General features: G+C 40.3%; 1 protein-coding gene and 1 pseudogene across 7 annotated transcripts; one reads left to right on the forward strand and one right to left on the reverse strand.

The window, feature by feature from the left end:
* Positions 1 to 9,551: 9,551 nt before the first annotated feature.
* On the reverse strand, positions 9,552 to 23,225 carry pars2 (prolyl-tRNA synthetase 2, mitochondrial). 7 transcript variants are annotated; one of them, XM_022254694.2, is made up of 13 exons: positions 23,139 to 23,204; positions 22,560 to 22,579; positions 20,599 to 20,807; positions 19,554 to 19,731; positions 18,364 to 18,437; positions 18,014 to 18,094; positions 17,039 to 17,111; positions 16,834 to 16,941; positions 16,365 to 16,490; positions 12,169 to 12,325; positions 11,459 to 11,594; positions 10,861 to 11,043; positions 9,552 to 10,610 (listed from the first exon to the last, which is right to left on the reverse strand). In XM_022254694.2, exons 3-13 carry the CDS (start codon positions 20,788 to 20,790, stop codon positions 10,500 to 10,502), a joined length of 1,419 nt encoding a protein of 472 aa, XP_022110386.2. In that variant the 5' UTR covers positions 20,791 to 20,807; positions 22,560 to 22,579; positions 23,139 to 23,204; the 3' UTR covers positions 9,552 to 10,499. The 7 variants fall into 7 exon arrangements, with proteins under 7 accessions (XP_022110386.2, XP_022110383.2, XP_022110384.2 ...); XM_022254691.2 differs by lacking the exon at positions 22,560 to 22,579 and having other exon boundaries at positions 20,599 to 20,830; positions 23,139 to 23,225; XM_022254692.2 differs by lacking the exon at positions 22,560 to 22,579 and having other exon boundaries at positions 20,599 to 20,830; positions 23,059 to 23,209.
* LOC147797170 (uncharacterized) lies at positions 13,493 to 15,105 on the forward strand (annotated as a pseudogene).
* Positions 23,226 to 23,227: the final 2 nt, after the last annotated feature.

A 23,227-nucleotide genomic window follows, 5' to 3' on the forward strand; every position in this document is an offset into this window, starting at 1 on the left:
TCTGGTCAGAGTGTGAAGAGAGTAGCACTTGCGAACGGACGTAGTGCTTCAATGTCCTCATACGGTGCACACCGCTGCCATCCATCCTCGTGGCTCGTACCCAAGATTAAACAATTACAAAGCAGTAGCCAAGACACATCAACTGCGAGAAAGATCACCGTTATCCATCATTTTTTGTTCGCTCGTTACCCAGCGCCCGAACTAGGCGCTCTGGAAAGGGCTGATGTATTTGCACTGTGATTGGCTACATTGTGCATACACGAACTGTGACCGCGAGGTTATCGCTTCCTGTTAGCGAAGCGTTATAAATATCTTTTTAGTTTGCCAATGGCAATGCTTTGGCATTGGCAAAGTGTCGGCGATATGATAAAAACATGGCCTTGGTACAATCACAGTGTGGTATAATTTATCTTCTCATTAAGTACACAGATCACGTGTCTTTTTGCGATACAGGAGGACGCGACTTGTGCATGACTTCTGGCCAGCGCGGCCGGTGAAAACAACCCCAGATGAACACACTTCTGCCATGCAAAGCAACGTAAAATGCATTTGTTTTCATCTCGCATTGACCTGCGGTCACGGTGAAGTCGCGTCCGCGACTGATATTAATTATTGGTTATCTTGATCAATTTTGGATGAAATAATAAATTGTAGTTAGAATATTTTCAGCAATGAGAAAGAAAATGAAAAAATATGTAGAATTGATAACCGCTGCTTGTGTGTGTAACGCACTGAGCGAGCTCGCGCGCCTGGCTGAAATTTACCCACAATACTTTGCACGTAGTTAGCTGACCCTGTGTGACATATTTCCTTCACTCACTGAAATCTGTGCAAGGCCATTAGCCCTTTCCAACACCCTGTTCGGGCGCTGGGTGACAAGCGATCTTTTTTGTGGCCCGGCAACACGGTGCGCTCGACGCTTGAATGGTACCTGCGTGCTTGTAGCACATCATGTGATCAATTCGCGACAAAAATTCGATATCTATGACCGTGGTATAATAATAATATATAATAATAACATTTATAGAGCGCGTTTTTTCCGAAGGTGACAATGCGCTGGGAAAAAAGCAACTGCAGGAAAGTAAACCAGGTGCTAAGACAAAATTAGTGGGAGCAGATGACCCAAACCTAGAGTGGAAACAGATGAGATTTAAGTTTACATATGGACTGTTGTAGGGAGTTGCGATTACGAATGCTATAAGAGGTAATGAGTTCCAGCATCTGGGTCCAGCAACAGAAAAAGCCCTGTCTCCTACTTTTTTTGAATGTACGTGGTATTTTTAGGTTGTATTTTGAGCGGAGGTTACTTCGGTTAGGTTTGCTGAGATCAAGAGAGTTGATTATGTATTGAGGATGTGTGCCAGTTAGCGCTTTAGATACGTTGACGGCTGTTTTGAAGATGATGCGTTTTTGAACAGGTATACCAGTGTAGTTGTTGTAGAAGTGGTGACGAATAGCAGTGTTTGCGTTGTGTGAATATAATCCGTACAATGTTGTTTTGAAGTTTCTGTAAACGACTAACGTCAGAGTGCTTCATTCCATTAAAAAAAGAGTTGTAGTAGTCAAGTCGTGACAGGACTAAGGTATGGAATCCATATCCGCCGTCGTGCGTCGCCCGTTATTTTTTCTTTGTCTCAATTGCGCAGTGGTATTTTTAACTTTGATCGTTTCACATGTCCATGTACTTGTTCGATCGATCCATCGTGCCTGACTCTCATTTTAGCAGTAGAACTAGAAGATGTATTCGTTTTTGCAGTTGCTCCGAACTCCACTTGAAAGAAAAAATTATATCCTTTCATTTTTAAAGACTGACATCAGTAAAGTGACGTGTATATGAAATAATACCATTTTTGTTACATCGATAACTTAGTTACTCTAGAGATGGGATTTAAAGCTATTCATGGTGACAGACAACTAATGTGGAAAGCTTGCGGTAGAGACGCCCTGGAAATCTCCAAACACCCCACCGTGCCTCAAGACATCGGCTTCTCCATCAGCGACATCTGGCAGTCCCTGCTCACCTCCCGGTCTGATGGGTCCTCTATACCCTAGCCCCCCCCGCCCCCCTCCGCCCATGGGTTTCCTATACCCAGGCAACCTTCCCCCGCCACATCCCATGACCAACTGACATGCATCAGTACCCAGGTGGATCCACCAGCTGCATCCTCGCTCCACCTGACTACACAGTAGGATCCGTCACAGTCCAGTACTCTCAGTCAGCTTATAAGCCCCACTCTATGTCGGCACCTCTTCAGTCTCCTGATGACGGACAGAGCATACTGTCCGAAACGTTGAGTTCCTCACGGAGGATTTTTTCCATCATTATAAAGACTTTATAATGGAGATCAATATGGGGGCCTGCATTGGTCAGTAACTGTGGCACCGTGCCTTTAATAAGTAGTATAGTTTTAGAATATCATTGTCACATGCGCACTAATTTTCCGCCGGGTCACAAAAAGGAGTTTGTCTGGCCGAAGAAATTGTAGGACTGTGTAAAACATGACCCGGGTCATTCCCTGGCTTCTTCGGCTCCCATCTGAGAGCACAGCAGAGAAAATGGCATTGACAAATCGGCCTGAAAGTGGGTGGGGGTGCCTAGTCCCATAAACAGGGCCCTATCCATAGAAAAAAATGTTGGAAAAACGCCCTCACGCGTCGTCATCTACATCTGTTTCGCGGGGCCCCAGTACAGTAGGGAGGTCCTCGTTGTGGAGGTGGGGCCTGATCAGTGAGGTGTAGCTTGACAGACCCTTATGACCGAGCGCGACCGTACCGTGCAGAGTAAAGGGACGGCCGACTGCGGAAGAGCAACGTAAATCAGAATTGATTCAAGTCTAGTAAGCTGGTGGAAAATTTTTCAACCGGATTTGGTGCACGTGCGCGCCCGGCTGGGTGTCCCCCACCCGCCGTGTCCGCAATTTTTCCGTATTATTAATGGTGCGTAGCGGAGTGTACAGAAATGTATTGCCGCCACATATCTAGAAATATTTTGGTCACTAAAGGCGCCTTTCCATATTTACCTTTTTTGGTTGCGTTGCATACACGATGTGTTCATGCGCCCCGGGAGCGATTTTGACGGATGTGCAACGCTTGGCGCAAGTGTTTGAAGGGCATATGGAAAGACGCTTTTACGTGCGTGGAAACTGATACGCACGTACGTGAAACTATAACATGTACATGTACATACGTGGAACTATCACGTACATGTACATCCACACGTACACATGTATGTACGCGAATCAGTATATATACGTACGTGTAAAAAGTTGTTTTCTGTGGGTGGCCGTAAATGATTGTGCATAGTAGTAATACTTTAATTTCTGTTGAAAACTCACGCTTCTCAGATGCAGAGTACTGAGGTCAATACGTCACGGGCGTGCGTGTATCCCATTCACAATGCACTATACTTTTCAGTTCAAGTAAAGTCACGCTTCGTGGTGTACGACTCTACGAGCGTGCTGCTCGCGTTGACACGAGTATATTCCCGAGCGCACAAACGGCAAAAGCATCCGCTCCGAGCAGGAACAAAAGAGGTCGTATTTTTAAATGAAATTGACAGTCCTTTGGTATCAACGATTGATCTCCATTATGCGTATTACTGCACGCAAAGACCGTACTCTGCCTGCCCTGCATCAAACTCGCATAAACTTCCAAGCCTACGCGATGAGTTTGTACCAAAGCACACAGACATATAAACGTATAGACCGTCAGTCTCTTCTCGACAAAAATATCAAAGAACGTTGCAGTCTTCCATAGGTTTCACAAACTGTCGGCAAGGTAAAAAAAATGCCATGCTTCTACTGATCATAGCTTTAACGACGTCCGTATCACGAATACTGATCTCTCTAAGTAACACGCATGCGCAGGGATCTTGACAATACTAACCCTCCTATGCATGGCTGGGTTCGGGCGCCTTGTTCCCGTATGTTCACGACCAGCTCGATTTGTTGTTCGTGAGTCGGCCGCTCGATCGCCGGGAACAAACAACCGGTTATCACAAGCAACATGCAACATGGCGGCGTCCATGTACGTTATTCGAGAGTTAAGGTTTGGATGGGCTGAATTCTTTTCATATAAACAGGAACATTCATTTCTGTGTTACGGAAAATAGTTAATGTTAATTTTGCAAAACTTCCCATTTTCAACATGGTCTATGGCTTTGGAAGCCATCTCTCTACTTTTTGCAGCTGTTCAAAAATCAAAATCTCACGAGTTTTTTCGTGTGTTCCTGTAAAACCCTGACGCGGAGATGGTGTGTGATCCTGCTCCGAGAACAGTGTTAATTCTTGAGTCGTGTTCCCGCCGTTCGAGTGCGAGAACAAGGAACACGTGTCAAGAACAGGCCACCCGAACTCGACCCATGTGTATAGGGAAAATTATGCTAGCGGATATGATGTTGATAAAACCCGCGCAGCAACGAAGAATTGCTACTGCATACAAACAAACGCAGATTCAAAATACGGTCAGGAACCAGACTATTCCTCATTTACAAATGTATCGAGAATATTGGATACGCTGATAACCAGAATTAGAAGCCATGAGGAGGCTCAACGCCTGTGGACATGTAGTATACGTGCGCTTATGCCTCTTTGACCAGTAGGGTGTAGTGATTTACTAAATGTATGCATGCACGCGCGCGTCAAGCTGGAGAATGCGCGTACCACTTCAGTTAATGTGTCTAATCGGATTAGTCCACGCCAGAACTGCAGTGGCACCACACTATAGAGGATTTTCAGTCACGTAATTTTTGACGGTCATCGTACACGGATGTGCACGGAAACGCACACGCCTTCGGAATCTTTCAACATTCTGGCCAACATGAAACTGTCAATAGAAATACCCAAATTCGAAATGCACGCGTCTCCACGGACAAAGTACGCCTCCTAAAATGCCTTGGTCCGTCATGTTACGTCACGTGAAAAACCTCTATAGAGTTCCGAGGTAAATATGTCACCCGCACAAATTAATTTGTGGGTGTATAAAAGTCAACTATAGTCGTCGGTCGGTGACATGATGACCATATACAATAAAGGGTATCAAAATGAGGGTGCCTTAAAAGGCTTATGCGAGCTGCCGGGCCGAGTGCAACGACCGTGTATTCTGTACGTACAGGCTGAAGGGATGGCTGACTGGGGAAGAGCAAGGTAAGTCCAACTTGATTTACGTCTAGCGCCACCGACGTGTACATGCATTGTATAACTGCGGTCGCACTCAATGGCGCATTTTTTTTCACTTGACGGTTGCAGCCAGGCTTTGATTCCTGTGGGCGTACTCATGAGTATGATATAATCCCTCGAGTTAAGACTATTGGTGCCATAATCGGGACTGATCATAAAGACATTTCTTTCAATCATGAATTTGGGACTCGTGGCTTCCAACAAGTATCGCTAACAAAAAAAACCCCTCCAACCTACAGTATGTGGGACTATTTTTGCATAGAGCCTCGAGGCGGGCGGCTAGCTGATCGCATAGTTTTATTAGGCCTACACATTATTTTAAGGGTGTTATGGGGGAGGGCGATTTTTAAAAATCTCATCGCTAACTCTTAAAAATTGAAAACAAAACCGAACTTCTCACCATAATCTTGAATTTCCAGTGAAACACGGGAGGGTCAACGTCTTCCCGGGAAGGCACCAGGCTGCGCTATTTCCGACCGATTTTGCACTGTTTTCTAAGGGTGCATAATACTGTTGTGCAGCCTGACGCGAGCGTATATCTGGCAAATCACCACACCATGTTGGTTGAAGAAACTTGTAGCGCGCCCATACCATGTCAAGGAACGTGGTGCAACCCATTGCTCTAATGGAGATCAATGGGGTTGCTTATAGGTAAAAGGCCGCAAAATGTAACCTCGCCCCCTAGTAAGATCATAAAAGGTATTATGACAAAAATCCCCAATTTGTGCCCCCAGTAACATTGCTCCCCGCTGCAATTTTTTTTTTTCTGAATCCGCCCTAGCCCTCCGGTCAAAATGTGCGGGGTCAGAATTATCTAAAAACTGTCCCCCATCCTGTTAATTCTTCCCCCACTCTGTAAATGCAGGAGAGGAAAACTCAAGCTCAAAAATAGTTAATTCCTTAAAAAAACCCAGAAAAATCAGTCTAAAGGAGTAAAATGCACTCTAAAAAGAGTGAAAAACCATTCCAAAAGAGTAAAAATGTTTGCTTGTCCATGGAGCCATATAACAGACTACTCGGAAAGAGTTTTTTTTTATGTTCTTGATATGGCTCCTCTTTTGGAAGGGTTTTCACTCGTTTGAAGTAGTTTCCACTCTTTGTAGAATGATTAACACATTTTTATAGTTGATTCACAAGAGACTCACCCTTTCAAAGAGTGAGTTTTTCACTCTTTTGCTTTTAGAGAGGAGAGCAGATTATTCTGTTCGTTCCCTCCAGGGTATTTTCCCCTAGTTTTGCCACTAACAGAAGTTGATATCTTCACGTAATTTTTAATTAATTAATTAATTCCACAGGGAATACATTTTAGTCTTTTCTGCCAATCATCAAGCTATTAACATTAACAGAAAACTCTTACGTATGCAAAATCAACCGAGCTATGTTTCTGCTAGAAATCAGAAAAGGCAGCAATCTTACACATGTAGTAATTCTCAACAGGTGTTCTAGAATAGTGGTACACTTGCGCTGGACTCGTAACATTCATACAGATTAAAACTGTCCAAAGTACAGTCGATTGCTGGATACAAATCACTAGATATCTCTGTTCTAGTGCGTCAGCGCAGCTAAAAGTGCACCCCAAAGGAGAATATGTTTTGTCTGTTTACCTAGAAGCATCCAAATCAAACGCAGTGTCATTCGTCTTCAGCGCTCAAGTAAAAGAAGTTTAAAAGGGCTTTTTTCCCTGTCATTGCTAATTACTACATGCATTGTTTGGCATGTACAAGGGTTTATCCACTACGAACACAGGGTCAGGGTTCCCTTCGTTTTCTCCAAATGACGCCATCTACATTCAGGATTCGCATCTTAATAATAATAATTTCTATATAGCGTCACTTAAAACTAAATTGTCAGTGGCGCTTTACATTAAAAATATTACAACTACACGTAATATACCGTACACATTAAATCTCTAACAAAACATTCCAAATGCTCCATTACAAAGATAGGTCTTAAGATTCGCTTTAAATCAGAGAAAAGTGTGATTTGTTTTAACGACACAGGCAATTCATTCCAGAGCCAAGGGGCACAGACATTAAACGCTCTATTTCCGGCACTGACTTTCTTTGGACGTTTCCATCCAAGAATTGGAGCTGAATTAGCTCTAGTTTGTCGTTTGAATTGTTTAAGTGGAAGACTGAGATAAGCAGGTCCAGTGCTTCAAATGGCTCTGAAAGCAAATATTAAAAAATTTAAATAACTTTAATCCGCTGCTGAACAGGGAGCCAGTGTAGACGGTAAAGAATTGGTGAAATATGTTCGTTCTTCTTTGTTAACAATCTAGCTGCTTGATTTTGAAGCTTCTGGGGATGATTTCACTCATACAAAGGACGACCATAATATAATTCATTGCCAAAATCCAACCGTGAGGTTATAAAGGCATGGACAATGCTGACAAGAAGTTCGCTGGGCATTCATTTTTTTAACAGCAGCGATCTTTCGCAAATAGAAACCACCTGCGAAATATGCCTATGAAAAATTAAGTTACAATCGAATAAGGTTGCGGGCAAATTCATGAGGATAGATAATTGCTGTTACCGATCTTAATACAGACATCATTTAGAATATAATGTTTCTGATGTGCAGATTGCAATACAAGAAATTCACTTTTCAAATCATTGAGTTTTAACTTTTAGCTTATTTTCTATCATCCAGTGACGAATATCATTGAGACATGTTTCCAGTTTTGCTGTGACAACAGATAATGTTGAAGCATCAGAAAAACTCACAGCATGCTAACACTGTGTTTCATCAGCATAAAAATGCCCAGAAATGCCATGACCATCGATAATCTTTGCCAGTGGATAAATATAACACGAAAAAAGCACAGGCCCGAGAACGCTACCTTGCGGAAATCCATACTTCAAATCGTGGAAGTCAGACACACTAGAACCAACTTTGACTCTGAATTTACGATCATGCAAGTATGACTCGAACCATTTAAAGGCTTTTCCATAAATACCAAACACATTATGCACTCTATCAATTGAAATCTGATGATCAATAGTGTAAAAGGCAGCCGACAATTTTAGAACCATAGCAACTCCGTCCTTACTATCAAAGTTACAGAGCACCAAATTAGTAATGGAAATGTATCATAGCGGTCTCCACACCATGACCAGAACGATGTGCAGACTGGTTTGACATTATGCAAGTCATTGGATGTAAGATGACTCTGAAGCCTGGCGGCCACTACGCTCTCAACAAGCTTCGAAAAATATGAAAGGTTCGAGGCAAGTCGGTAATCCTTCAAATCAGACGAGTCGGCCCCTTGTTTCTTAAGGATTGGCGTAAATATGGAACCTTTCATATTATCAGGGAATTCCCCCGATGCCAATGAACAATTAATCAAATCAACCAACATTGATCACAAATTAGGGAGAACATCTTTAAGCAGCTGACAAGGAATAGGATCCAACCAGGATGTTTTAACGGACGTGGATCTAATAATTCTTGCCAGTTCTGAGGCTGAAGCAAGTCGAAAATCAGACAAACGCAACTTAGATATCGGAATACTTTGAGATGGTTCAACATGTCATTTACATGTAAATTGACGCAGATGTTGCAGTTTAACGTCTATTTTATTTAAAAAGAAAACAGTTAGCCAACTGAATAGCACAACCCATGTCACTAGAGGCTGTAGACTTCTGCTCAACGGAACACTGCAAATTTCTGGTCAAGGGCACAAAAGCATTAAAAAGCTAAGCTGAGAATTTTGTTTGTTTGATAGTTTGAAGCATAAAACAAGCGCTTAGCCTCTTTAATAGCGGCGTCTGTTGCTTTCACTTGGTTGGTGAAAATCTCCTTGTGAACTGTCAACTTAGTTGCACGCCAGCGTGACTCTAGTTGCCTGCGCAACGTGCGTGCAGCCAGAACCTCATTGGTCATCCACGGATCGGTCTTACGACGTTTTGGATGCACAGTCCGCGCCGCCGGTGCATGTTTATCCAGGGCTAGAGAAAGAGCTTCCTTCAATTTATCTGCTAATTCAGAAACCTGCGTAGAGGTGTATTTTTCATGGGCCAGAGTAACGTCGTGTAAGAACGCTTCCCTATCAACCCTTACAACAGGTAATTCAAATAAAAGAAGGTAATGATCAGATAACCCAGTACTGACAACATGTAATTTGACTACTGAAACACCAGCATCCACTACATGCTTACCAGACATACAGGCTATAGTTGTAGAAATGGTTACATCTAAAATATGGCCCACTGAACGAGTCGGGGTATTTACATTTTGAACTAACCCAACACTTTCAAAAATGTCATTCAGACGATGAACGTTAATGTTAATATCTTGGCATGAACAGGAAAAAAAGCCCTTGAAAAAAGCCTGTTATACTGTAGTTCAGGTCTGAAGACAAATAACACTGCATTTCATTTGGATGATTCCATATTTATTTAAACAGATACATCAGAGAAAACACGTTTCCTTAGAGGTGCTCTTAAATATTGTCATTCCCATGGGATAGGATAAAGAGGTGCCGCAAGCACTAATTGTAGTTATTTTCTATAAATCAAGTATTTGGGACTTGTGGCTTCCAACTGGGAGTATTTTGTTCAAAACCTCCAATTTGAAAGCCTTTTCCAGCTTGTAATTTTATGCATCAGTCCTAAATTACCACCTTAGCCCACACTGTACATGTATTGGTTTGTTACACAGGAAGACATAGTATTTAGAGAGAATGTGAAGTTTTAATTGTTACTTTTTTGCACTTGATGGGAGAGGGCAAGCTGGTTTTACGTTATAAATGGAGACAGGTCCTAAAAGTAAGAATTGCCATTAGTATGCACAAATCCCAGAGAAAAAATTGAGGCGGTTACTCTTTTATTTTAGAAATATGTTGCATTTGATGAAATCACAGATAAATGGAGATTTATGTCTCATACTAAATGTTGACACTGAAGACAATATCCAAAAGTAAATGGGTTTGGGTAATTCCAGTCAAGCTGGAAAGTTTGAGAAACAACTTTACTTCTATGGATAACCATGTATGTATTTTTTTTTAATTTTCAAAGATTTTCTCTAGTTTTATTGATCATAAAGCATTGTCATAGAAACAGTTAAAACTAGAGTGCTCATTTACCACTGTTTCTATGTTATATGGTAAACCATGAATTTGTTACTGTGGTCAGAACAAATGATCCACTGACATCCCAAATGAGAAGGGGATGAGGAGCATTGTAACCTAACCATAAATAAACAGCAACACCAGTAATCTGTGAATCTCTGAGATTTGATTAGATACTCCTTTGTAGGAGGCCAGTTCCAAAAAGACTCAACTTTCTTCTAACTTGACTCAAAGGAAGGAATCTTCTATGGTCATACAACACTTCTGGACTCAAGAGCTTTAAAAAGGTCTAATTTGGAGACACATTCTATTGTTCCTCGTTGCGTATCATGTAGCTCATACAATGGTTCTGCTTCAAGTGCCTTTGAAAGAAATCAAAAACAAAGAAAAACAATGAAAGCATGTTACTAATGAACAAAATTTATTTACAAGATGCAAAAGCAAACTAAATTTATTACAGATATCATTCATCTTTTATGAGAGAATGCTTCAGTAACAATTTAACATTAAAAATGTTACTTGTCTTTGAGTTTGTACTGTTGGAGCTTATATTTTAAAACTAGAAATGTTTCCATAGAAGACAAAGTAAAATACAACTTCAATGTTACTTACTCTTTTACCTACAACAATGAGGTATGGGTAACCAAGTTTCTTTGCATCAGTGACCCTTCGACCTATGGTCAGCTGATCCCTGTCATCCAACATTAATTCGTCTTGCAGTCTAGAGATGCAACTGGTGATATCATTGCACAATGTCTCAGCCAATGGGATTGCAGCTTCCTCCTTGCTTTTCCTCTGAATTCAATCAAACAGATCAAAATTCAATTACAGTGATCAAAGTCACTTTACTGATTCTGACTCTTCCACATCCCTTAAAAATCTGCCAGGACATTTTGGAGAATTTTGTAGGATCAAGGAAAGTTGCATTAGATAACAAAGAATGTGGTCATTTGTGTTGTGCACTGGGACGAATTATTGAGGATTCTGGATGATTCTAAGCAGGAATGATTCCCGAGTACGTACAGGCTAAATGACAGTCATACAAAAGTTACACAAATTCGGCCAGAATCAGTTCTACATTACGCATAAAGTGCTGAAATTTTATTTTGAAATTTTGTTGACTGGAACACAAAACATAACGCCTAAGATCTGGCCCAGTAACGGCACATACTTTTACATAAGAATATGAAATTAGATTTGCAGAGTCTACCTTGGGAGGTATGATGTAGACTTGATATGGAGCAATGATTTGAGGCCAACGAATCTCATCCTCAGAAGACAAAACCTCGATGGATGCAGCTAGAATCCGGGTGACTCCAAGACCATAACAACCCATCTCTATGAGCCTACAAAAAGATTCACCATTACTCTGCACCCTGACTGGTAAGCAGCAGGTCACAGGTTCATAATACACTCCAACAAGTTCGTGAGTCAGTCAGCACTGAGTATGCAAATGTTGTATGTTATGTCGTTGGTGGGTGAAACAAAACAGAAAAAAAGTACCATGGTTTAACTAAATTTCTGTGGGCACTCTCCATCCCTGAACACAAACATATACGTCCAGCTCCAAAAACAGCTACAAATTGTTTGTTCGTGTCAATGTAAATAATTTCATCATTGATATCACAAACTGATTTAGAAAGGTATTGGGTTGAATGCCATTGTATTTGACATGCATACAAATGGAGCAAATTCATGTTAAACTTTTAAAAGCATTTTCCTCTGAATTGAGTATTAGTTGATAAAACCAAAATCTTTAAATCTTAAAAGTCAGTTTGAGAAGTGCATGTGCACATGCTCACATTAATGCCAATTTGTGAGGGTAAACTTATTCATTGTGTAGTTTTCATGATTGTGTACCCAAACAGAACTTGTGTTTTAATTCCTGAAGATGGTGAAAATTTGACAGTAAAGACTTACTGTTTCCTATCAGCTGCGTCAGCGTAGCAAGCCTTGAAGAGTTTGGAGTATTTGCTTCCTAGAAGGAATGCATGACCCACTTCAATTCCTCTCCTTAATCTCATTGGGCATCCAACTTCATCTAACTTCTCTGGGCAGGATGGTCTTGTTCCTCCCACTGTTGGTAAATTGGTGAATTGAAGTATGCTTCATTAGACAGGTTTAAATGTATGAAATGAACTTCCATATCTGCATTTCAAAAATGAGGTTAAATGACCTCCAAAATCAAGTTAAAATCTGCTTAACAACACATGTAAAAAAAACACCAAATTTGCAAGTCCAGAGTTTTGTTTTACTTGACCATTTGCACACATATTTGGGGTTTCAAGTTTAGAGTACATTTGACAAGGTTAAAGTTAACAAAAGTATGTGTCAATGTTCTCATTTCTGTCCATAAAATTACAATTCAAATCAATATTTGATGGAAGTCTGACTTTGAATCTGATTTAAATCTAGTATTCACCCAGTCCAGTACTCCAATATTTCAAGCAATGTGGAACTCTTTGTCAAAAATCCAAAGGGGGGGTCCCTTCTGAAATAAAACACTCTACCTCATTCTTGATATTCACCTTGAGACCACGAGATAGTGGGCCATAAACATGTGAGTTCATTGTGTTGGTGGACCTTACGACGTACAGACATGACAATAATATGTCCACAGTTTGTATTATTTACTGCTCATTGCGCCTACAGCATTGACCCAATTCAGCAAGGCGAGTCAACTGTGAGCCCTGAGGAGGCATTGACCCTAATCACTTCCTATCGGGGCAGTTATCAATGTTGATGATGCTGGGGTGGGATATTTATTATTTTTTTCTGTTTTCAAAATTCTTTAAAAGTTCTATCTTCATTTACTGGGCACTTACAAACACGTGAAGGACTGTCTGGTGTCCACTTTAGCCTGACAGACAAAATCTATTGATGCCCGAATATTTCAGCCAGGCCTGCAGCCTTGTAAAAAGAGCCCAGATTGTGCGATGTCATATAACTTTCTTTTGTTCACGAACCTGGCTCAATGCGCTACTGATCTCTTTTCAATATGGGGCCAGATTAGCATGCAGCAGTGCTGTGTGGCTCATCACTGCCGTGGTGGAGCGCTTTTGTCCCCGGTGCTAATCCGCTCACTCTAAATGCCCCAAACTGTGGTATACTGTTTCAAAATAAGGCTGGATTATCTCCACTTTTGAGAGTGAAAAAAATGTTGGTACTTCCCAGCAGCCTGGTCTTTTGTTCCGAGTACGGTCTTTTGTTACAAGGCCATGTTCCCTTTGTCCGAGTTCGGTGACCCAGGCCACACACATGCGTCACCAGATTGCTTGAGGAGACGTTTTCTGATATACCAAGCATGACTGCATCATCATCAGATAATTCTGAGCAAAATGACTTACTTGCCCACAAGGTGAAGGATTTTCAAATAAATGAACAGACCTGTGACTCAGTGCATGCCCAGTTAGCATCAATGTCAAACTCTGTCAAGCGGGATAAATTGTCTGAAGATAAATTGAAAGATTTGTTTAAAACCTACAACAGACCAAAGAACTGCAAGCATGTAGTTCCTACAAGAAACTCATTCCACCAACATGACGAACAATACCCACTACCAGGATGTGAACATTCCCAAACTTCAGTGAAGTCACTGCTACTTGTGTTACAGTTTCCTGAACACATACTTCAGGCATCCACAGCAAAAAAAGCTGGACAAACTAGACATAAAGTCACTGCCCTGTTAAGGCAACAGATGCAATCGCTCTTATAGCTAATGCCAATTATCAAGCAAGATATCAATCCGAGTGTCAAGCATCTTTGCAACACCACAGTTCACTTCACTGACCAACTTTTTTGGGATGATCTCCCCAAACAAGTCAAGGATATGTCGGAGGTCAATAAAGTTGGCTTAAAATTTGCAGCAAGTTCCCATGGGGACAAGCTAGAAGGCGGTCAGGACACAGGTCTTATGACAGGGGTGGCCACCAGTAATGGGGTGCCAGAGGTGATAGCCAGGGTTTTTGTACAACTGCCATACAACTTCAGCTATCAGCGTTACCAGAGTGGCAAACAGTTAAACACAAAGAACAAGTAATAAAGGAGGTAAGCCAAGCTTCAGATCATTACCTGATAGAAACTACTGTAGTGGGTCGTTTAAAGGATTTTGTTACCTCCTAGGGGGAAATAACTTCTGATAGGCAAGTCTGTGTTACGGTTTAAAACTGTCATATTGAATTTGACGAAGGGAAAATACCTTTCCCATAATGTCAGACTTCAGAAATTCAATTGCATGAGGCAGAAAAATGAGCTTTGATGTGGAAATAGAAAGACTCATAAACAAGGGTGTATTCCAATTACAACCACCTCCAACAAAGTACATGTATACAGAAGTCTGGAATGTTAGCATTGTCCTGAGAAGGCTGAGATATTAAAAAAATATCCCTTACCAGATTTGACTTTAAAAGATTTAACCTTAAGTTGATTACTTTGATTGCTTTGGTCTCGGCACAAAGATGCCAAACCTGACAGATATTAAGAATATGACAAAGTCTGATAAGGTTAACACTGTCTTTTTCCAGAGGATAAAGCAGAGCCATCTTGGACTATCTGATGTTAAGCTTATAATGAAGCCTTATTTGCTGGATAATAGCATTTGTGTTGTCGCCACTTTGGAAGAAGTATAAGTAATATATAAGTATGAGGAAACTCAGTTGTTTATTTCCCACATTAAACTTCATAAGACGGTTACTAAGGAAACCATATACAAATGGATTAATGCGGTACTAAGGCAGGAATTGATGTGTCAGTGGTTGAAGCACACAGCACCAGGTCAGCCACAGTATCAGCAGCTTAAAGAGCTGATATGAATAGAAATGACATACTGAAAACAGCAGGATGGAACAATGAAGCCACATTTGCTAAGTATTATGATCTGTCTATTGTTGCCTCAGCAACTGACTCTTTTGCCCTTGGTGTACCTTCACTTGTAGGGGACTGCTTGCATAAAGGCATAATACTCATGACATATTTTCATATTACCCACAACTATTAACGGGAAAGTCCCACGGTTTGAATTGTAACAAAGTTTATTATTTTGTCATAGTTTATGCTTTAACCCTAACCCCCTAGGGTGTATGTAAAATCGTATTGAAATTGGAGTATTTGGGACTGTTAGGGTTAATAAGCTTACGACATGTGGAATGGAATAGTTATACTTCAGTCTGTCAACAGGAGACAGACAAATAGCACGTCTAATAAACATGTTGAGTGATGCTACTTGAATCAGTGTGAGTACTGGTTTCTTTCCTGGCTCATACATTATCCTGCTTTGAAATCTCACGTGGGCTTGAGGTGAATATCGAGCATGAGGTAGAATCCTAAGATTAAAGGAGATAAATCAAAGTTTGATTGGGATTCTATCAAGTAATCAACAGAACCGAGGGATCATGTGCCCTCCACAACACGTTAATTACTCATATCACAAGTCAAGACCCACTCTGTTGACAGGGGATAAGGTCTTCACCGTTGAAAAAATGAACTCACATGGTCACGCCACACTATCTCACATGATCCCTCAATTCTATCGATCACTCAATAAAATCCCAATCAAACTTCCATTTATCTTGCTTAATTTTAGGATTTTCAGTGTTAATAAAAAATTCTATATGCTATTTTCCCCTTTGTTTGGGGGAGTGTGGGACATGGGTTAGCAAATTATTAAAACTAATCCAAGCAAAATCTCACCCCAGCCCAATCGCACCCCAGTCCAATCTCACCCCAGCCCAATCACATCCCAGCCATACCGCACCCAAGCCCAATTGCACCCCATCCCAATCTCACCCCAGCCCAATCGCATCCCAGCCCAATTGCACCCAACCCAATCGCAGCCCATCCCAGCCCAATTGCACCGAACCCAATCGCACCCAACCCAATCGCAGCCCATCCCAATCTCACCCCAGCCCAATCGTATCCCAGCCCAATTGCACCCAACCCAATCGTAGCCCATCCCAATCTCACCCCAGCCCAATCGCATCCCAGCCCAATGTCACATAACCCAGCCCAATCTCACGGGGCAACACTTAGATTCAAGGCTGTTACACACGGTTGTGGAAAACTATTAAGTTAGAAGACAAACCACTGTATTTTCTGTTCCATAAACACATTCCACACACCTGTTGTTTCTGCATTTGCACCCAGACCACACTTATCACATTGGAACAGTTCATCCTCTCCAGTTTCTGCAAGCAGGTGGTATTCATGGGATAGACTGCCCCCTATGCTGCCAGTGTCTCCTACAACTAGACATCCAAAGGCATGAGGTACATGTTGAATACAGAATGCAGAGAAAAATTCTTTTGTAAAGTCATTATTTGATTGATCTGTGGCCCCTATGGCCTAAGTTAAAGAAAAGATAGGAAGTGCTTTATATTGCTTTATAGTGCTTTAATATAGCAAGAATTTTTTAAAATTCATTTGTGCTTTTGGATTCCTTAGAACTGTCTGCAAAGACTGCTGTAATAAAGATGCTCTTTTTTCTGAAATACAGTGTACTCCAGAAGTAGCAGGAACTGTGATGGTATACATGTTAGCTATAATCTTAGGCAGAGAGCTACATGTAAAAGGTGAAAAAGAAATATATACCTTTGACAAAGTCTACTTGAAGTCTCTTAAACAACCTCGTATAGGCATCACAGATAGTGTCATATGTGTCCAAAGCTGTCGCTTCGCTAGAGTCAAATGTATATAAATCTGTTGGATAAATCAACCAGTGATAAAACCAAGTCCATTATGAGTAAGTACAACACCATCTCATTAACATTCACAATGGTATAAGACAGCTTCATACCTTTCATGATGAACTCTCTTCCTCTCAGTAACCCAAACCTTGGCCGTGGCTCATCTCTGAATTTTGCTGTGATCTGAAACAAGAAAAAAAAAGAATAAAGACTTTATGCTAAGTTTAAACAGTGGTCTGTTGATTAATGCCCTTAAGATACATGTACTTGCATTTTGGACTTGGGATAGGGCAAAAAGAAATGGTAGATTTTATCTCATTGTTGGATGGCCCATATGTCGTCTGTTGGCACTGCTGATATCTTTACTCACAGTGCTGTTTATTATGGTTATCATTCACATGGTCTAGACATGCAGACAGTAAATGGAGTCCATCACAAGTCTTCACAAGTCCCTGCAAGTCTATCACAAGTCGTCCAGTGTCAAGCCAAATCACAGGCTATTTTTCACTTGAATTGAGACAAGACTTCCCTCGTCACTTGTGTGGGCCGATGTGACTGTAACCATCATCTGATGTCCATGCTCCAGCGTTTGAAAACAAGAACGGTACATGTACATGTACTTGCCCAGACACCAACGTAGCCACGTACATGGACATGTCTACATGTGCTTTTAATCATATCTACCCGATTACCTACATGTACATTGTGTTCTGATAACGTACATACATGTACACGCGCTCACCACTGTTTTTGCATCTGATATAAAACTTTAAACAATGGTTATTTATGTTGCCTGTGCACTAAACTTGTCTGATAAAAACTCAAGCTTTATCTGTGAGATTCACTGTGCCTTACGATTGAATTCATAATGAGAAAACCATTCATTGTGATGATCATTTTTTTTTCATCCACTGCCCAACCTGTTATTTGGGACACCAGAGTAGTGCTAACCTAACAAAACTCTGCCCGTTATCAACTTGAAATGGAGAAGACAGGTGTTTTGAAAAAACTGATCAAACTGAAATTATTACAATTTATTTCCAGCATCATAACCCTTGATTATCAACACACACCAACAGGATTACCTGATACAGCCTTATTGGAAGTCGTTTATGAGACAATAAACCTTCAGCTGCTATGATATCTGTGACTGCTTCTTCATGTGTCTGTAGTCAATGAAATTAAACAAAGTGTAGATTTCTAAATAAAGCTGTTTTTTCCAGATTTATGGAATTTCCACAAGTAGTGTTTAGCAGTGGCAATGATGTGGTGCCATGCTCAACATACAGTCATGCCTAGAAACTTATCATATGCAAAACTAGCCACGCTCAGGAAATCACTACATGTATAGCAAATCCATGCCTGATGAGGCTACTCAGCTTTAATAAAAATACCCATGAATAAACAATTACAAAGGAAATGAAACAGAACTCACAGGGCCAAGACAGAGCTCTGTTTTGTGCCTGTCTCTGAGTTTGAAAAGCTCACTGCCCATCATATCCCATCTACCTGTTGAGGAAAAGATTTTAGTCATTCATTTGTTAGGAATGCAGTCAATTCAATACCTGGCCATCTTGCCCTCTGACCAACTCAGTCCCTCACCAATGAGCATCTTCAGGTAAATTCAGTACTTATAACCCTTACGTAATCTGGAAGTACTAACACATAAAAAATGAGAGTGATGTTGTGCATTTTGTACATTATGCAGAAACAACAAAAGGTGCAAAGCAATTTTGTATCGCTGTTTATTAACACTGGTGATACAAAAAAGGATGCTCATTAATAACAGTGCTGTAGTCAAGTACTTTTCAAGTACCAAGGTACCAAATATATTGAACTGGATAAGAAGGAATGAAGCTGGAGTACATAGGCAGTTGACGGTAAATGCACAAAGGTAAGATTACATACTAAATGTAGAACTTCAGGCAATCCCGATTTTGTGAAATTTACATTTTAAGGAGAAAAGTACCAAGCCAAGTACATTTTGAGTACTTTTGTCCTGAAACTTCATATTTATTAAACAGTGATAGTCTGAAGTCATCATGTTACTCTGTAATCTTACCTTTGTACATGAACAAACAAACACCCCTGTACTTCAGCTCTTTTCCTTCCTATAACTAAACATGTGGCAGAGAACTTGGTACTCAAAAAGTACTTGACTTAAACAAGAATCTGCAAGACTAGCAGTAAAGTTCAATGAAGCACTTTGGAAAACTTTTTGTTGCAAATTCACACTGGATAACCAGAGTTAGTGGTGAGAAATAGCCAGTACGCTGCTAATGAGATGACAAGGATTATTCAAGTAAATTTATAAAACAAAAAATGCACTTTTCACATGCTTGCGAGAGAACGAATGATTTCACTCAGTGATACATTCAATGTACCATTCCACTCTGCTTTGCCTCTTGGCATGTTACATCCTTCTGACACCTCATCAAATCATTTGTACCACTGAAATCATAAGCATTCAATATTCAACGAATACATTTATGGACAATGGATGTAACTGTACGTGTACTGCAACAAGCCTGTTCAGGATTCTCACAAAGCATGCCCAAAATGAAGCACATCAGAGGTCACTTGAGAACAACATGCAATACATTTTCAGGAAGCATATCTTCTTACCAGATGTCTTCCACAAAGCTGAGGAGGTAAGAGATGGCATGGCCATCTTCTGACTTCCAACCCTACTCATCTCAGACTCAATCACTCTAATGAGTTTGTCCAGAGCCCTCTGGGCCAAGGGTAGAAGGTGAAAAATTCCAGTGCCTGCTGGTCGGATCAAGCCATTCTCCATCATAAGCTACGCATAATTGGGAAAATATGTTGGCTTTCATGGTCATTTATGAAGCCTGGAAAGGGAAGAGGGGAAGGGGGGCTCACACTGCTTTTTCAAGCCCACAAAGAATTATTTTGATCCCACAAATGACTATTTTGTTGTCACAAATTTCAAATGAATTAGTAATTCAGGTGAACCAATTACAATGTACTATTTGTGCAAAACAATTAGTAATTTGTGAGAATGATAAGCAATTTGTGGGATTGAAATAGTAACCTAAAAAATTTCACTGTCCCTTCCTGAGCTTCCAAGTCATTGTTTTTAAGACACTAAAATTATTTCAGTCTTTCAGTCAGAGTTGCCATTTCAATTTGTTATTCCAAAATAATCTGTTCTGAGTGATTCCAAGAGAGTGTGGAAAATAGCATAAATTTGGGAGTTTGGGAATTAACAGGGTGTAATTTTGAGTCCACGACTATAAATTCCATCCTCCTACATGTAGTAGTCTTGTCTGCTGTGAATGTGAAACCACAACAACAATAATTATCTACACATAGTGTATAACCAGGAACTCTGGAACTCCTAGAGTCTAGCAAAACTTAACGCTGTGTAGTAACAAACAGAACATGATTGTAATAGAGACTGAATCTTTTAGACTCCTTTACTTAAAAGTAGTGAGTGGATTTGGACACTCATCTAGTCTGTTATTTATCATAGACTGATTTTCAATATATATACATAAGCATGCTTCTACAAATTTTTGTAGGTACATGTAAGCTCCCCAGTTATCTAATACAAACAAAAATGGTAATTCACACTGAACACTTGTTTCCATGGTGCTAAACCCCCCCAAAAGGGATAAATGTGCCATGCTAAAACCAAGAAACTTACTCGTTGACTTTTACAGGTTATCCCTTCCTGTCGCATCCCTTTTGGTAAGATGTAGGATGGTTGAAACATCTTAGACACACAATGATGATGATGTGTGCATAATGCTCTAGCTGGCTCTGCTGTCATGGTACCATCAAATTGAAGAAACACAAGCCACGTCTTGCAATGGTTCATTAGCTGATGGCCTCTCATTGTGAATATTTCTGCAGCTTATCAGTAAGTGGTAAGGAGCCTAAGCAAAAGCCAAAATCTTTTAGAGGTAATTCCAAACTCAGTTAATCCCTGGTATCCATTTACATGTAGTGTGTAAAGCTGTGGCAGAAAGTTTAGTTACAACAGTTGTTATTCTGGATCACCCTGCTAAGTTTGTGGGTGAGTGAACCCCATCCAGCTGACAAGGGATGCACAGTGCTATTATAACCACTTAAAACTGGATGGTCCTGCAGTTTATTTAATATTATCACAAAGGGGAATTTAAAATGTACATGGTGTTGGATCTTTGTTGACTGCATAAAGAAAATGCAGCACTTGACAATAGCGATGTGACTTATTATGATTGGTTATATCTACAGTACATCTGCAGCACCAAACAAAAATGTGGTGCTCCAGAATAAGGAATGACAGCAATCTGTAACCACATGAACAACAGTGCTCAGACTTTCTAGTTTGTTTCTCTTGCCTTTTGATAGGCCTTACGGAACTTTAAGAAGGCCCGACTAGAAAAAAAAAATCAGAGAGAGTTCCATATACGGTCATCTACGTTTTCCCTAAACTACTACCGGTATGTCATCCATCAGAAAGTGATGACATGTCCATAAATGTCCAATTTAGAAGATATTGAAGTGTTTACTTAGAAAATACTTGGAACTTTTCAGACCAGTCTCATGGGATTTGTGTACAGGGTGTCAAGTGATGTCAATGTATGGAGCTCTACTCATCTCCAATTCTGATGTCTTGGGGGAGCAATACTGTTACCTCAAATTTGATTATAAGCAGTGTTGTAGTTGAGACCACTTACTGTAAGACATTCACAAGACCAGCACAAGACAAACACAAGACCTCCAGTCTGAATTCAAGTTACAAGCTATTCAAATGAACTGCAACAAAAGCATTCCTTTGTCATTGTTCACCATGTTACTTGTGCCTGGTCTTGTGCATGATCTTGTGCAAGGTCTTGTGTCTGGTCTTGTGATGGTCTCGACTACAACACTGATTATAAGTGAAATTTCAACAAGCTCTGATATTCTGATTCGAAAAACTCAAACTTACCCATCCTCCTAAAAGTTCTGATGGAATTTTATTTTGGCTGGATTTTCTGATTTTATTCTGACAGTACAAATAAACTATTTTAAAATATGCCAAAATTTTGAAAATAATTTTCTAACAAACTTGTTGTTACCTGTAGAGGTGTGCAAGTGGAGGTAATAATAATCAACTTCAAACCCTTTTAATATGTTTATATTGGAGTTTCTGAGATTTTTTTTATGTGCCCAACACTCAGGAACACTCAGCTGGAGTCTTGTCTAATTGCCAGACACCACAATTTGTGAATTTCAAATGAATTTCACGACACTGATATTGTTAACAAAGGTTCAACAGCATGCATGATGAAGGTCATATATGTACGTCTAGTGCCAGTATCAAAATAAACCAAATGAATTTGAAGTTTTTTCAACCAGAGGTTTGCCTATACTGTGAGGAATGTCAAGTGACAGTTGAGGTGAGCCATTACTAATTAGCATTAATTATGGAACTCAACTATTGTTTTGTTTGTAGCAACATTTCTTTATATCCAGCCATAAACAAATACTATTCTTACAGTCTGTACATTTAGGGAAGATACAGTAAAAATAAAGAAACGACATACCCGTATAGATGAATGAGCATTTAACTAAGTTAACTGAAGTCATAAGCATTAGCTTATCAATGGCAGATGCTAAAACCTATATGTAAAAGGATACTCTGAAATTCTGAATATGCTCTGAAGCACTCAAAAGTACTTAATTAAAACTTAAGTCAAGAATGTTTTCGATTTGAAGGGAACATTTTTCTTTGCTTCCCAAATTTGAGTAAACCTTACAGACATAGGTTTTAGAAAGCTTTAGGGTGCTTATGTAAAAGTCCAAACTCTGAGAAATACGTCGGTGTAACTAAATGTAAGAAAAATTGTCGAGTCATTGTCATTTCAGAAGATCATAGGTTAGGATTCAAAGTTTGTGACAATCCTGCAGTTTGGATTTCAGGCATTAAAGTCATGCCTTGAACTTGAAACAGATACGAGACAGATTGTAAAAGAGAGCCACTACAGCCCTACGTGTGGAGCTACGAGTCGGCCTATACCACAAGCTAACTGTGGCCTAGCTGGCCTACTGACATGTACATGTATGTAAGATTGTGCCAGTCATGTCAGGGTTTGTGTGAGCATGGTGTAAGTTAACTATGGTCCCTTGGTCTACTCACATTGGCAGTTATGGAAAATAAAATCTCTGTTATTGGAACTGCACTCAGACTCTGAGCATAACATGAATAAAGGCACGCACCCTTGAATACTGAAGGCATGAGGGTTGAAACTCTTACTGTTCGTAGCATGCCATAGGCAGCGCCATGTTGAACTCTCTTCATGATGTGA

The sequence above is a fragment of the Acanthaster planci genome, linkage group LG12 (assembly GCF_054643075.1).
Source record: "Acanthaster planci isolate LZ-2023a linkage group LG12, COTS_SCS, whole genome shotgun sequence".
In the NCBI taxonomy this organism is placed as follows: Eukaryota; Metazoa; Echinodermata; class Asteroidea; order Valvatida; family Acanthasteridae; genus Acanthaster; species Acanthaster planci.

Excerpts from the sequence above, each read along its gene's own strand:
- pars2 (XM_087144021.1), bottom strand. The coding sequence starts at position 23,187 with ATGCTACGAACAGTAAGAGTTTCAACCCTCATGCCTTCAGTATTCAAG. Across the intron at positions 16,491-16,833 it reads TCAAGTAGACTTTGTCAAAG|TTGTAGGAGACACTGGCAGC; the intron begins GTATATATTTCT and ends TTGGATGTCTAG. Across the intron at positions 11,595-12,168 it reads GACGCAGCTGATAGGAAACA|GCTCATAGAGATGGGTTGTT; the intron begins GTAAGTCTTTAC and ends ATCTTTTTGTAG.